This window comes from Vanellus vanellus (genome assembly GCF_965231255.1).
Source record: "Vanellus vanellus genome assembly, chromosome: 3".
Lineage (NCBI taxonomy): Eukaryota > Metazoa > Chordata > Aves > Charadriiformes > Charadriidae > Vanellus > Vanellus vanellus.
This window is the reverse complement of record NC_138907.1, coordinates 102,058,945-102,075,563: the sequence shown is the minus strand read 5'-3', so window position 1 is coordinate 102,075,563 and position 16,619 is coordinate 102,058,945. Positions and strand designations below refer to the sequence as shown.

General features: G+C 41.8%; 1 protein-coding gene across 1 annotated transcript in view; it reads left to right on the top strand.

Moving 5' to 3' along the window:
- Nucleotides 1–406: 406 nt before the first annotated feature.
- The window catches only part of HCRTR2 (hypocretin receptor 2), a gene marked incomplete at both ends in the record, with an annotated part of 33,451 nt that continues 17,238 nt past the window's right edge, over nt 407–16,619 (top strand). Inside the window, 3 exons of the mRNA XM_082481798.1 lie at nt 407–635; nt 13,825–14,003; nt 15,682–15,925. Of these exons, the coding sequence (XP_082337924.1) occupies nt 407–635; nt 13,825–14,003; nt 15,682–15,925 (652 nt within the window). The remainder of the gene's footprint in view (nt 636–13,824; nt 14,004–15,681; nt 15,926–16,619) is intronic.

Here is a 16,619-nt window from a genome sequence, read left to right as displayed (position 1 = left end):
ACGTGACTTTTCCAGGGGGGACAGGTGCAGTCCGGCACCCGAGACGTGCCACCCACTCTGATCAGCTTTTTCCCCGGTCGGGCTGGGGGGGCGCAGCCTCCGCGGACGCGGAGGCTGCGCCCCCCAGCCCGACCGGGAAAAAGGCTGATCAGGGCGGGTTGGGGACCGACGCGGATCCCCAGTCTGTTCCCGCATTGGCTCCCGTAAGTTCCCGCGTCATTTTTTCTCCCCACACCCCGCTTTTCGCACTGGCAACCACAAGCCTCGATGGACGGGCGGGAGAAAGCTCGGATGCTCTGAGAGGGTCTGCTTGTGGGTTTGTGGTTTTGGGTTTGCCTTTTTTTTTCCTTTTTTTTTCTTTTTTTTTTTTTTTTCCCCTCCCCAGCCCCCGGAGCAGCCACCAGGGATGTCCGGGATTCAACCTGAGGATGGTTCCCCTCCGTACAGGAATTGGACGACCGGTTCGGAGCTAAACGAGACGCGGGAGGCTTTTTTAACCCCTTCCTCCGACTACGACGATGAGGAGTTCCTGCGATACCTCTGGAAGGAGTATTTGCACCCCAAGGAGTACGAATGGGCTCTGATCGCCGGCTACATCGTCGTCTTCATCGTGGCCCTCGTCGGGAACGTGCTGGGTGAGTCGCGCTCCCCCAAAACTTCCCGGTCCCCTTTGCCGAGGTGGGGGTTTGCACGGATGGTGGCTGGAAAAGGGGTGTGTGTGGGGGGTTCCCTTCCCCTGCTGAAAACACGGGTGTCCCCAACCACGGGGGGAATGCTGTGCTCAAGGGGAAAGCGTGAAAACCGCTCCGGGGGCTGTGCGGGGCGGCGAGGGACCGGCGGAGCTCACCGGAGGGACCCGGTGATGGAGAACCGGGGGATGCCGGTCGGTTCCCGTCCCTCTCCACCCGGGCCGAGGTGTTGACCGTCCGTTGTCCCGTGTCCCCCTCGTCCCCCGTCGTCCCCCCCCCCCCCGCCCTGCCCGCCCCGGCCGGCGGCTCCGCCTCTCAGCCCGCCCGGGAGGCTGCTGCTCTCTCTCACAGACCGACCCGCTCCCATTCATCCATGAAGGAGGCGGTGGGAAGCGGGGAGGGGATGCTGGGACTGCCCGCAGCCCCCCCTCCACCCCCCGCTCCCGCCAGAGGGGGGGGGTGCGGGCAACCCACGCGTGGTGAGGGGGAGTGTGGCGGGTGTGACCGGTTTCCCCGCCGTGAGAACCCACTCAGCTGGAGTCACGCAGGGGAATTTTCATATTTTTATTTTTTTTTTTTATTATTGACATCGGTGGCGTTTTCATGAACGGAGCGGCGCACTAGCGCGCCCAGCCCCCTGCCATACGGGTCTTCTTCCATTCATGGGGTTTGGGTTTGGTTTTTTTTTTTTTTTTTTTTTTTTCAGAAGGATGTATTCCACGGCAGTCTGCAAGCTCTGCCGGCTTCCCGGGGCGAGATGCAAATAAGATTGCAACCAAAGGGAAAAATTTGCAAAGCTTTTTTTTTTTTTTTCTTTCAACGAACTGATGGTGCTTCTCTTTTTCTTTTTTTTTTTTTTTTTCCTGAATGGTACACTAACTGCCGGTAAACACCCAGTGTGCACGTTGGCGAAACCAGTGAGATTTCAGCCAAAGAGGTTACGTTAGAGCTATTCAGAAGCCTGAGCGTGTTTGTTCGGTCCACTGCTCGGCAGCCAGCTTGACAGGCAGTGTAAAGATAACAGCCCTCGCAAGGGGCTGTACTTTAAACTAGGAGGAAAAGCGTCCTTCGTTCTGCTCTTGAGCAAAGACGGTTTTAGGAGAACTACCTGTGTTTACCTATTTGCCTCCACCGGTTCTGTAAACAGGCTGTCCTCTTGCCTTTGAAAGTTCAAGGTCAAACCTTTAGTCCCAGGAGCTCTCACCCTGTTTACACTTTTTTTTTTTTTTCCCCCTGAAGCCACGAGGAGAAAAGCTTTCCTCTCTATGCTCTTGCAAATAGCGATGATACTGGTGCTGATGTAGAGCCGCTCCTCCCTGACATTTGCCTATGTTATCGTTTTGCTCGGGATGGAAGCTGGCATTTGTCTGTCCACCCACCTTTCCTTTGACTGGGCTGCTACTGCCTGAGCCATTTGCTCTTTAAACTGCCTTTGTTCATTACAGGGACCTCACCCACCCAAACTGCTGCTTCTGTTTATGGGCAAGTTGTTTGTGGTATCTGCAGGTGCAGGTGCTCGTTAGCTGAACACTGTCTCATCTTTATGCAAGAAGGCTGATACTGCACTGATTGCGGGCTCACATGATTTTGAGGAGAGAAATGGATGTGGTCTAATGCTCTTTCCAAAGACATTTTTGTGAAACTTTATTTGGCTGCCACAGAAAATCTGAGATAAAACAGTACACATTTTGAAGTCTCTGAGAAGCTGGTTTTTCCTGCTTGAAAAATCCATATTCAAGGTTAATATGGGATTTAGTCATGGACTTTCTTGAAGCAGAGCAGAAGTGGTTCTAAAGAGAGTTTTAGTAGCTAATAGTGCTTTATGGTACCTTCCTTAATCATGCAGTGTGTTCCCCTGCTTACATTTGACCAATGCTGCTGAACTAGTGTAGCCTGTGGAGTCAATGCTTTGGTTCTATTTCATCCATGTCCTATTCAGATATCACTTAAGTAAACAGGAAAGACCCTTCCCTTCCCTTCCCTTCCCTTCCCTTCCCTTCCCTTCCCTTCCCTTCCCTTCCCTTCCCTTCCCTTCCCTTCCCTTCCCTTCCCTTCCCATGTGCTACTGAAAAATTGTATTTCTGCCTCTTATTTTGATTTGTGCATTCACCTGGGATTAAGAGACTCATTGTGTCCCAGCAATAACATCTGTGCAAGTGGAAGGCACAGATATTAGTAATAAACTAGATTGAAGCATTCTGACAGTTAATTAACAACCGAGGATAGAATCAGAAGCTTGAACTTTGATTGACATCTACTGGGCTCTTGAGTGAGCTGCACTGCAGGAATCCTACTTACAGTAGCGTATGACAAGGTCTGCATTGCTGTTTAGCTTTCAGTTTAACTAGGAGAATTGACATACGCTGTCTGAGCTGCTGACCAAACCAGCTAAAATGAAAAGTGTTAGCAAGTCTCTGCATTTGAATGCAAGCTTCATTATTGCATTCATGTGCTTCATGTCAATGATTCTCATGTGTGCCCATGTGCTCTGGCTGCTTACCAGGGATTTCAGTGCAAGCCACCGAGAAGAAACAGAAGATGTTTTTAGGACATATTTACATGAACATTCAGAGAATCTGAAATCCAGATGATAACATCAGTATGCTTTGTCCTATTTTCTTCTTCACTCGGTCACTATTTATCACTAGAAGCAGAACAAGTGTTGAGAGTAAGGACTTTCTGATTCGCAAACAAGACCAAAAGATTTCTTTATGACTGCACAGCACTGAAACTTTTGCAGCTTCTTTGCACAGTTAGTGCAAATCATAGGACTTCTTAATGGAGAGTGTATGTTGACTGTAGAGTAAACACCTGTTTCATCTTTATTTGAAAATACTGCATTAAAAACATTACTGAAAAATAGGAAACAAGATAATTAAAGAAGGAAAGATATTTTTAGGATGTGTGGAGGTCTCTGGTTACTGACATGATCATTCCACACTGACCAGTTGCAGCAGTTAATAACTGGAATAAGACCACGGGGGATTAGTAAGTAATGTACAACTCCATACATTTAATTCCATTTATACAGGTAAAGAATGGGAATGGTTCTCGTTTAAGTTACTCATTTGCATGGGTCAAAACTCTTCTAATGGAATGGTTTCCCTCAGGGAACATGCCGTCATCAAAATCAAAATAGAGCAGAGATCACTTGGTTTGATCAAAGACTGAACGAAGAAGCAGCAGCCTTCTGGTGTCCCACCAGCTGGGCTGCTGGGCCTCTTGGCAGCCTTCCCCAGAGCTGGAGGAGCTGAGATCCTGCCAGCACCCAGCTTGAAGCACTGCTGGCTTCCAAGGCTAAGAGACCATGCAGGACATCAGTGAGAGATTTCAGAAACTTTCTTTACTCACACAATTTGGTGATACTTGTCTTTATTTCCAACTCTGAACAAAGACAAATTTAATTGACAGAGAATTACTCTTCTCTAGATTTCTCTATTATTTATTGCCTATTTTACAGTAACTGCTAGTTATGCTGAGATCTGTACAGAAACCAACTGTAGTCCTTTCCTCAAAGAGTTCACAGTCTGACTCATAGAGCTCAACAGCATTCATTTGATTTTTACGCATTGTAATTTGATTTTTTAGGGCTGGAGAAGAAAAGGTTTGTGTATAGTTCTGACACCAGAGGCCTAGTCAATGCCCATCAATACGCAACTGTCTCAAATGCTGCTCTGTCATCATTTTAAAGGTATCTGGTGAATACTGAGGTCTATGCACACATGCATGTGTTGGTAGAATTGGATGAGTCATGCATTCTCTTGAATGGTGCCATGATCTTCATGAATCCTATTCGATTGCCGTAGCTGAGCCATATTTCATTTCATCACATTTTAAGTTATTACGTTTAATTTTGTCCAGATTACTTGGGGAATCCGGCACTGAAAGAGCTTTACTTTTGTAATATCAGCATGAGAGTCACCTTTATCTGTTAGATGAATAATAACTAGAGTCTCTTTATCATTATTAAAAAGATTCCACATGTGAAATGATACAATACTTATACATTTCATCTACATAAGATATAGAATGTATGAGCTCAATTTATGTAAGAGTTCAAGTATCAACTGAAGTATGTTGGTGTTTGCATAATACACGGATTACTGGAAAGAGAGTCATGCACATCCTTGCGAGATACACAAAAAGTAGAAAAGCATTAAAAGAGGAAGCCGATTTGAAATTATGCCCTCTTCTTTCTAGATTCTTATATCCAGATGTGTAACTAGTTCCACTCTATACGCTTTCTGACCAGAGAGTCCAGAGTGGGGACAGCTCTACTTTTGTTTACGATTCTTCGTGTCGAAAGGCAACTCTGCCTGGTGTGAATAGCGCGGTCCTATTGAACCCAGCCCTGAAAAAGGGCAATGCCCAAGGCTGAAGGAAGGTGAGCTGCAAGAGATGCCTGATGCCTTGAATGGGTTTGGGTGTGTTTCATTTTACTTTCAAGTTGTGCTCCTGATAAATGTGTGAAACTTTTAAAGAACTTATCACATTTAATTTTGTACGGGTGCAGCATAGGGCTACCAAGATGATTAGGGGACTGGAACACCTCTCTTATGAAGAAAGACTGAGGGAATTGGGTCTCTTTAGTCTGGAAAAAAGACGGTTGAGGGGGGACCTCATCCATGCTTATAAATACTTAAAGGGTGGGTGCCAGGAGGATGGGGCCAGGCTCTTTTTGGTGGTGCCCAGTGGCAGGACAAGAGGTAACGGGCACAAACTTGAGTATAGGAAGTTCCACCTAAACATGAGGAGGAACTTCTTTACCTTGAGGGTGGTAGAGCACTGGAACAGGCTGCCCAGGGAGGTGGTGGATCTCCATCTCTGGAGACATTCAAAACCCGCCTGGACACGTTCCTGTGCAACCTGCTCTAAGGTGTCCCTGCTCTGGCAGGGGGGTTGGACTAGATGATCTCTAGAGGTCCCTTCCAACCCTATGATTCTATGATTCTGAAGACCGGCTCTGCTATTTAGACCCAAAACAGGTGCAACCTTGATGGTGGCAGGGTATGCTGCCTAGTATTAATTTTTATATTGTGAGTGATGTTTGGAAAGAACCATCTATCTATCAAAGAAGGAAAGTAACTCAACAGAGCTGTTCAGCAACTGCATGACTCCAAGACCACTAAAAACAGTAAAGCACTGTCTGCCAGGAGCTGAACGGAGACTACCACATCTTTCCCTTAGATCAGTGAAGTACTCTTCAGACAGAAGTGTCTTTGGGGGATCACCAGATAAAATGAAAGCTGTTGTTGCTTCCTGCATTAACTCACCGTATTTCCAAAAGATGGAAGGTTTTGGCATGATTCTTTGGTTTTAAAGCATTGTTTACTTTCTGTGTTGCATGTCAAGTGAGTGAAACTTTTTTTTTTTTTTTTTTGGCCATTAGCAGCTGATTCACTTACTGTACATCTCACAAGTGGAATTTGTCAGAGAAGAGCTAGAACGGGCTGTTCCCCAGGGGAAGGACAGCCCAGGAGCTGAGGGCAGCAGCAAAATTGACAGGGCAGTGTACTCACCAACACAACTCCACAGTGCCCGAGAGCATGGTAGATCTGGTGATGTTTAGCAGGGTTCAGTCGCCTCCCAGCAATCGCCAGATAAATCCATAGCAATGAAGCAAGTCTGAGGTCAAGCCAGAAGAAAATCAAGTCAGTGGCTGAGGATTACAGTCAAAGTCAGCAGGCACATGCGTATTTGCCTGGGCACAGCGAGGCGTGTGGTCTTTTCCCGAGCTAAGTGTGAGAACCTCAGCTTCCATGCAGCTCCCAGGCAAGGAGATGACCCCTAAAAGAGGTGTCTCACATCCTTCTCTGAAAACTCGGTTCCCAGCAGCCCGATCCTACGCTACATGCTGCCCCATACCAGAGCCGTCCCCCGGCACAGGCAGCCGACCCCTGGGCAGGGGGCAGAGGTGGCAGAACCCGGGGGCGCACTCAGCCCTGACAGGGCTGTGCTCTCCCCTCTGGTTCTCAGCGCAGTAAGACTGCAAGGGTTTCAGCCCAGTTCGGGGAATATTATATTGGCAATGTGGAATCGTGATAGACATTCAGAAATTGCATACTATGCAAAATGTTTGCTGTAGCATTTCCCTAGCACAGCGAATTGTGTTTTCTTTGTGTGGTCTAAAGAAAAGGCATTCTTGCATCTACGTTGGAAACAGCCATGGACATGGAAGGGTTTTTCCTAGTGCAACTCCTCTCTCTACGCTGACCGACAGATGCATTTTGAAGCCTACAGTTTGAAAGTTGCACAGCATTTCAGCTGTGGAGCATACCTGGATTCTAATATCATGCCTGTTTCAATTGAATCATAGTGAAGTGTGAAATCTTTTTACTGTAGCGTCACTTGCAGTATGACAGCTATATTTATGGTCCTTCCATCTCTAACGTGAAGTGTGTGTAAGGATTTTGTAGGCTTTTTATTGTTACTGTGGACAGAAAAATAAGTATATCAAATGTGATTATGAAATAACTCGTCAGTCAGCTCTGCACAGGTGACCGGGGCTGCCAATTAATACTTGTAATGATTTGTGTGTGTATGTGTGTGTGGTGGGACAATTTAAAACCAATCCATCTGTATTAATCAGAACAGTTAGCTCAGGAAACTGTGTGATAGTACCTTTCACTTCCTCCAGAGCTGACCAAACGTGGCAATTTTGGCAGTCTGTTTTTATAGCGTGGCTGATCTTCTGGTAATAACTCCCATTTCCATAAGATCATTAATTGTCTAAGGTTATGTAATGTGGCTGAGTTAGAAAATGAATCCTGTTGCGATTAGATGGTTGTGCTCCCAATTGTGATCTGTAGAGATAAGCTTCCAGCAAGCAGAATTTAGTTCTTGCATTCTGCTCTACCGTCATAATAATAAGGCAGTACAAAAAAATACAGAAGTGGGTTGGAGAACATGAGTAACCCCCAGCTCGTAAGTCCCTTTAAAAGCCTGAGTACAATAGAGCACTTGGCAGCTAGAAAACATCTCAGAAAATATATTGCTGCAAGCAAACTAGTTGATGTATATCTGTTTTATTTATGTAGACTCCCACTGTCCTTTGTGGGAGACAGTTCCCCATTAGTACATCTCAGTGAAGCTGATATTCAACAAAATACTTTAAGATTTCATATGTTCAACATTGTACAGCTATATTTCTTATAGTTTCAGTATTTTTCCTACAGTTTTACTACAAAAAAGTGGTGGAACTTACACCTATATACTTATTTATGTGTGATACATAGGGAGCATGACCTAACCACCTCCTCCTTTTGTCATGCTTCCATGATTTTGTTCAAATTTGTTGACACACGTAGTGTGTCCTGTTGATGAGGAGCTGTCACTTCACTGGCAGGCGATGTAATTCCTTTGTGTGTGCAGCCCAGAATATCGCCCGTCTTTTCAGCTCTCACATCACGTATTCAAGGACAGTTCTTATCTGCCGGGCATTATTGCCAGCTGTAGGATTTTTTTTTTTTTCAATATTTCCTTCATAATAAATATTGTATAAAAAGTGTCTTTTCTTTGTGTCATTCTTTCTATTACTTTTTCAACATAAACCTGGTCTTATGTTGGACTCCTTTTCAGATAAGATTAGTTATGTAAAAAATGAAGTAATGTGTGAGTTTAGAGCTTAATAGCGGGTAAGAGATGGGCAGCCGAGGAAGTAGATATCATCTTCCTATTCACAGAAGAGATCGCTTTGTTTTAAATCTTTTGTTCTCACTGCTGGTTTCAAAAACCCCTAATTAAATATCCTCTGCAATTTAGTTAAAGTGCTTCTCACCCCTTAACCAAGTTCATCAATAAAGTTATTGAAGGACTCATGGAAAGCCTTCCTAAAACAAATATAATAAGCTTAGTCCTAGGCACCTAATTTTTAGACTCTTAAGTTAAAGCAGAAGAATCCTCAATCAGGAATTGTTCATAATGAAAGTACTTTCAATGACAGGGTCTTTCCTTCCACAGTATGCATCAATTAAATGTTTCTACAGGGGCTCTGGCTCTCCAGAATCCCATTTGGTAGCCTATCTGCTCAGCCTTCCTTTCAACATGATGGTGTTGCTCGACACCCCACCACCCAGACCTTGATTCGCAGTACGTAATGGCACCACCAAAAAAGACCAAGGGGGAGAATGCCATGTGAAGAACGAATTCATTGCCAGGTGGAAACAACTTTTTTTGTGGGGATAGGAGGTAGAGAATAAATAATGTGCAACTCAAATCTATTTAATGCAATTTTTTATCACTGATTGTAAAATATTGTGCAAAAGCAAAGCTCCTTAGAAACTTTCTGCCTCGAGCATCTGGAGATGTTGATGACCAGTACTTATAATCACAGCATTACTTCCAAATGACTGCTGGATGGCCATATTATGATATTTTAGTCAAACAATTGTGATACTGAATTACCAAAGCAAAAGGAAATCACTGAAGTTTAGTATAATGGGAAAGAAAATGATAATTCTTTGTTTACATCCATCTGGGATTTATTATTCACAAAAAATGAGATAAGAGGTAGTGTCATTCATTTATATAAGGATATGTCAGGTATTGCTGGTTATGGAAATTATATTTCTATTTCGGTCAAGAAATCGCACAGGAAGATGACCCATTGAATTGAGGTTGACAAGACTTCTGGAGTGTTAGGGAAATGATTTAGGGTTGACATGTAAAAAACAAATTGACAGCTGAACCAGCAGTCCACCAGTAGAAGGACTGCAGCGCAATGTTTAATATGCTCAAGACAGCGTAAATCTTCCAGGAGGCAAGCAGCTGCAGTTTATACCAGCTGGAGCCTTTGTATTATTTTCATATTCAGCCCGAGATACAATGAGCTGTGCTAATTGAATAGATGGCTTTACAGCCTCTAATTAAAATGCCCCAGGACTCTAAACCAACAGGGATTAAATGCGGTACGTGAAAAATACCAATCTCACCGTAGCATCATGTTTGAAAGGGTTGGGTTTTTTTACTTCAGAAATATAATGAGGTATGGGAAGCTTTCTCGATAGACTTCTAATAGCATCTGTCTTAAATTTTGACTTTGATTTGAATTTATTATGTTTCGTCCTTCCTGAGACTTGCCTGTGAGACTTTTTTGGGGGTGGGAGATCATGAACTTTTGGAGGATGGGTTCTGAGACAAGCTTCATTATCGCAGAACTGTCCTTTCTTGGGGAATGCCTCCACAAGCTTTTCCAAACGCTCTCAGCCTGGCAACTCAAACTGGTTTCCAAGCCTTCACTGACACTGTGTGGCAGAGGTGGGAATAGCAATCGTTTTGCTTAAAGCTCTTCCTGATTCTGGCAGAAGAAAATGAAAGCATGAGCGGTGAGATGAAGGAGTTATGAGAGTCGGATTACTTAATAACCATGAGAAAAAATAGCTGCTCTTTGTGAAATCTTGCCTGCATGTTTTCATTTGCAGTTATTAAATATAATTTTGAGTGTTTTTATAAAATAAAAGCGAAAATACAGAACATAATATAATACACTGGGCACGTAAGTAGGTTCCAGTAGAGCTCAAGCAGTCGGGAAAACGATGCACATTAGAAGCACGTTTCTGAGTTACATTTGTCTCACGGTTTTGGTTTTGGGGTTTTGGTTTGGATTTTTTTTCTGTTTGTTTGTTTGGTTTTTTAAATTATGATCCTCTTTTCTTCAATGTCTGTGTTAATACTGTTTTTCCCACCTTCTTCCTCACTCCCATTTATAGCTGAGAACATCAAAGGTTGCATTCAAGATTTGCATATAATGTTAATTCAAGGTTTTATTCAGAGCTATTTTTAGTATTTCATAGGTTTTCAGCAGAGGTCTGAAGAGCTCAGTTTGGGGCACTACATTATGCTGTAACTAAACAGGCATCCTGTTAACTCTGTGGTGTCTCCCAAGTTTTTTAGGAAGGCTGGTGCTGGCCTCATCTTCTATTTTATGATTTTGGAGTACTTTTTAGTAAAATACACTCTCAGCTGAGAATCTTTACTATCTTTCTCATCATTGCTCCTCTTCTCCAGGCTAAGTGGAAAGCCACAGCTCTGTTATTCTGCTCTGGGTGGGCAGATGGCATTTCCCACTCCACGGAGCTGCCTTTCTCTGGCATGTTTCTTTAGGGTTTACATGGGAGCTGAGTGCCTCCACTTCTCTATAAAACCACCTGAGATGAAAATATGTATTTAAAGGAATGAGAGTGGTGGAGAGTATACAAAAATCTTTTGTTAGGATACTTATCTACTTATATTCAGTGGCATAGTCAAACTATTTTGCACACCTATAAATTAATGTTTTTTGAAGACAGGCTAGAGCATCTTTCTCAATGATCTGCTCGATCAGTGGTATATCAGTGAAGCTATTGTCCAAGACTACTGAATAACCTTGTGCTGTAGTAGACTCAGAGAGACATCGAGTCTGGAAGGAATATATTGAACTAACTTTCTGTCATTTCTACCATTCTGTCTTATTCAAATAACTCATAGCAAATCCTCACAGCTCAGTTTAGCCTTGCACTGAAAGAACACATTGCCAATGCTTGCGCAGGTTGAAAACAATACTGCAGCCAGCAGAGGGCAAGGGGTGGGGGGGAAAGACAGCTTATTTTTAGAATGCTTTCTCTTCAGAGGCTTTTTTACACAAACTCATTTTTTTGTATACATTCATGGAATAATTTTCTGGGATACATAATTACTATGGTAGTATGTAAACTTGCTAATTAAGGTGCTCTTGTGCTATATGCCGTACAAAGGATGGAAAATGGTCTATGCTGCAAAGAACAGATGAGGTCAAAAGGGGAAACACATAAGGAGAAGCAAAGGAATACAGAGTAACAAGTTGTGCTGCATTTCTACCCTTGTAAATTATTGGGTTTTCCACCTTTCAGGTGCCTCTCGCCCCCACAGAGTAGAATTCAAAGCGATTCAGAGCTTCTGTCTGTACATTGGCTTTCCTGCGTACTGCTACTCCCTGAGTAGCAAGGGGCATAATCTTTTATATTTCTCTGAAGAATAGCAGGTACTGGAGTTCATCTAAATTCCATCTGTGTTAAGCTAGTGTGATCCGGAAGGCTTAGCACAGAGCTGAGAATTAGGAGTCCAAGTTTCTTATTCTGTGTCTGATTTACTGTATGGCCTTTAGCAACTTCTGTTCTGCACGTCACTTCCCTTGCATCAAAGATGAAAATGATAATATTTTCTTAGCTCTCTGGGGTACCATAGGGTTTCATGTGCTCATACTGATAGAAAGCTTTGAACACAACATGCAAAACGCTATGAATTGATTTCTGGTACGGTTTGCTGCCAATGAGATTGACCTCACATTTGTTTGTTAGCTTAATGGATTTGTTTTAACAGAAATAATGCTCGTGTTGAGGTGCTTTCCCCAAACAGGTCAGCACAGGAATGAGAATAGGTGTTGCCAAAGAGCGTACATCTCTGCTTAAACCTGGCACCTTTAGGCATTGACATCCTTTGCTGAAAATGATGCGCTTGTCTGAATCAGGTAGAATGTAGGACTGTTGAAACCACAGCATGAGAATAAAGTAGCCAATCTCTGAACTTTAAAAAAAAAACCAACATTTTATTTAGCTTTTGCCTATTGATAAAAGAAATAAAAAGTAGAGAAAAACATTGCCGCTTAATATTAACTTTAGCCTAAGTACAAGGCAGGATCATCCTTTCAATATGAATTCGACTCAAGACAAGGAACAAGCCATAAGTAGAAGCCTGAAGTGTTAACATTATTGAAAGCGAAATGGTGTTTGCAATTTTTTTCCCCAGCATTGCGTTTCCAACTGCGAACAACATTCCAGAGTGGCAGCAATGTATTATCTTCCCTGTTATGTGCTGCCTCTGCATTGTCAGAATATGAGTTATAACCGTAGTAATCCCATGCACCAAGTGACAGTGACAAAGCTTTGGATAGTTATATTGTAATTAGCATGCAATGCTATAGAAAGAATTACTTTAGTAGGTAACTTAAATCACCCAAATGGGGAGCAAATACAATTAATATGATGTTTCCTTTAAGATTTTGATTTGTAAGCCTTGCCTTTCAGATATCTGAGGCCACAGCTAGGAGAACTTGAAATTCTGTATTCAGGGAAATAAAAAAGTAGAAGAAATGGATACTGTGGGAGGTTTTATTGAGCAGATCAAAGATTAAGTTTATACAAGCTATAGAATTTGGAAACATGTCTGCAACACATTGAAAGATATGAAGAACATCTACTGTGGCACAATAGGGGTTTTAGATGAAACTTGGAAGTCTATGCCCTAAAAAGGCGGTTGATAAAATCACCTTCTCTTAGGGAAACTGAAGGCCACGTAGCTTCTCACTCTCTCTTTGTCCTAAAGTACCCCTAAACATCTAAACACAGGTCTCACAAAGAAGTGTTCCAATCTCAGCTCCTGCTAAAACTCTAGTAACATCTTGAACGAGTATTGTGCCAATTTTGGTCACTGCACTCTGACAGCAAAGGCGCAGACCAGTCTGAAGACCACCCAGAGAACAGCAAGAAGGATGGCTGCAGAAGTTCTAATAATGACCAGCAGTAAAAGATAAAGTGTTCTGGAGTTGTACAGTCTGAAAAGAAAACTGAGGGAAGATGCAACAACAATCTTTACATATGTGAAGCATTGTCACAGGGTAAAGCTCTTTTTCATTGCTGTCTGTGTACAGAAAAAAAAAAGTGATATAAATAGCAGCAAACGAAAAGTAGATTAGACATTAGAAGACTTTTTTTTTTTTTTTTTAATAAGGAAGGTAGTTAAACACTGCAACACATGTAAGAGAGGCATCACGTCTTCAACTATAACACATTTTAAAATGTAAACTTGCCAGCAGTGGCTTAGTGGTAGTCTCGCTGTAGTCATGTTGGTCTAAAGACTTAAGCAAGACACGATTTTTGGAATGCTGCTTTGTGTACTAAGATCTTTGTGTACTGCTCTTTGTGTACTAAGATTCTCTCTTCATGTACCCTCTTGTTTCCACTTTAAAAGGAAACACATGGTTCTTACGCTGAACTGCATATTCAGATATTCTGTATTAAACAAAGGACACAAACATTTCCTTAATTCTGCAAAGCCAAGTGTTTTCCTGTTGAAGCATTTCCTGAGTCAGTTCCATCTCACTAACTTGTCTTTCCCAATTCAGTTTGCATTGCAGTGTGGAAGAATCATCACATGCGGACAGTTACCAACTATTTCATAGTGAATCTCTCTCTGGCTGACATTCTGGTCACAATTACCTGTCTTCCAGCAACTTTAGTAGTGGACATCACAGAAACATGGTTCTTTGGGCAGTCCCTCTGCAAAGTGATTCCCTACTTACAGGTATTATTTTACTGAGTTTGTGTACACGTTACCCATGTTATGAAAAACGGAAAGAACAATAGCATCTTCCTAATAGTGATAATCTGATGGAAATCTATCCCTGCTACTGAAGTAGATATCTCAGGGTAACTGCTGAGGGTTAAAGGATTGTTACACTTGTGAATATGTATATGCTTAATAAATATTGGCTTTGGTCCGTCTCATTGTTACACTTGGGCAATGCACTTTCTGGAACGTTTGTCTGATGGTCTTCACTTTTTGAGATCTGTTTTAATAATTTAGAGGGGATATAAAGCAATAAAAATGTCTGTAAATAGAATTTACAGACACTGGTGGTGAGACACTGGAACAGGTTGTCCAGAGAAATTGTGGATGCCCCATCCCTAGAGGTGATCAAGGCCAGGTTGGATGGGGCTTTGAGTAACCTGGTCTAGTGGAAGGTGACCAACCCAACCAACCTTCCAACCCAAACCATTCTATGATTCTATGATTCTATTATTCTATGATTCCATGATTCTACGATTCCATGATTCTATGATTCTAATTACAGTCATTTATACTTTGTGTGTGGACCTAAACAGCTACACAAGTGTCCAGGACAGAAAATCTGAACTTCTGAAGGGAGTCTGGGCTTTCATATATGTGTTTTGTAACTTTGCATATTTTAGAAATAGTCAAAGTATCCTGGTTCAGTGGGAGCTGATCTGGTTGTCTGCCTTGAGCAATAATTGCCACCACTCATTACCAGTGGACTTAATTAGTTATGAGATCATTTTCATCAAAATGATTGACAAATACCTTTTCTAAGAACAGCTGGTTAAATGAACTGACTAGGCATACTAGAATGACAAGTGCTTGGCCCTTCAGTCATTATAAATCAAAAAAATTAAGCAGAACTCTGAATGTATGCGGGTGATCAGCTCTGTGCCTCCAGCACAATTTATATTTTGAGCAGATACCTGTGTGGCTGAAAAGCCACATTATGTCATCTACTCGATAGAATCAAAATCACAAAACTTGTTTCAAAGCCTCCATTCTAGTGGAAGAAAATCCAAAGAGAAAGTGAAACGATCACCTCATGTAGAGAGTGAAAGAATAAAACCAAAGTGATAGGTTATTTCCCATGCTGAATAGAAGGTAAAATGACTTAGTCTGCCTTATGGTTGGGGTTTTTTTTTATGAGACCCTGAATTTCCATTGTTCCTGTGAGAACTGAAAAGGCAAAATGATGTTACTGGCATCCAAATAGAACATAGAAAACAAACAAACAAGCAAAGTTGTTCTACTAAGAAGAAAAAAAATCTGATTAGTTGTCTAATGTTTTAAAAGTAATTTTTCAGATAAAGTTTTGCAAAATTCTAAGTTGCATAAATTTGCTCTTTCAGAATCTGACCCTACTATTCAGTTTGGGTAGCACCCTAATCTGTGAATTGTCCTGTTAATTCTAGCGGGGCTACAGCAGCTGCGGATATCTGTTGGTATTCTGTAAGAAGTGATTTAAAAAGGGGCCTTTTCCTGGGAATAATTTCTGTTTAATAATTGCAGATAAAGAGTTAATGGCATTGAAAGTAAAAATGATTTTTAAAACTCTGTGAAAAAAATTTACAATAAATAATTTTTAAAGCTCTGAAAAAAATACATTTACATTTACATTTATATAATATTTCCTTTTCTTTAGACAGTTTCAGTCTCTGTGTCTGTATTAACACTTAGCTGCATTGCTTTGGATCGATGGTATGCAATTTGTCACCCTTTGATGTTTAAAAGCACAGCCAAGCGAGCAAGGAACAGCATTATAATTATCTGGATTGTGTCCTGCATCATAATGATTCCTCAGGCTATTGTTATGGAGTGCAGCAGTGTGTTCCCAGGATTAGCCAATAAAACCACCTTGTTCACAGTGTGTGATGAGCACTGGGGAGGTGAGTGTGTCATTGACCGTAAAGACTGAATTTGTACCGCTGTGATGTAATAAAAATATCAGGACATATTAATATGCAGTCAAGTTGTATAAACATATGACAAAATGTTCTTAATTATATAAGCTTTCCTAGAACTACCTTTTTTCAAATACTGTGAAATCGTATTTTCTTTTGTACTGCTAAGACTTAAAGTACATTTGAAACCGAGTTTAAATGAATGAGGCTGGCTCGTGTCTTGACCGTGTTAATGTTTCCCAGAGGGCAGAATTGTTCCCACCCTTAAATGCTTATGCTTATATAATTCTGTGATCGATAGACATTGCAGGTTTTCAAAGACTTCAGCATTTAGCCTTAAGAAATAACTACACGAGAACAGAATTTCTGTTTACCTGATATATTGCTTTTGCTAATTGCAGATATTTGACTAGTCTTTACAGGTATCTCCTGGGACTTCAGTGCAAATTGCGTGTCATTACAGAATTTATAGAGGTGTCATCGATACGGGGCAGCAAGTTAGCCCACAATTTGAAATTTGTCACGGATAAGATCATTTAAATAACTTTGTAAATGTAATCAGTTAGAAATTATTCTATCCAAGGAGTGTAATCCTGCCTTTCCAGATTAGCTTTGAATCTAACTTGTTCTGTATTTGAATTCACTTGTGAGAAGCCATAATGATTGCCAGGGAGTAACT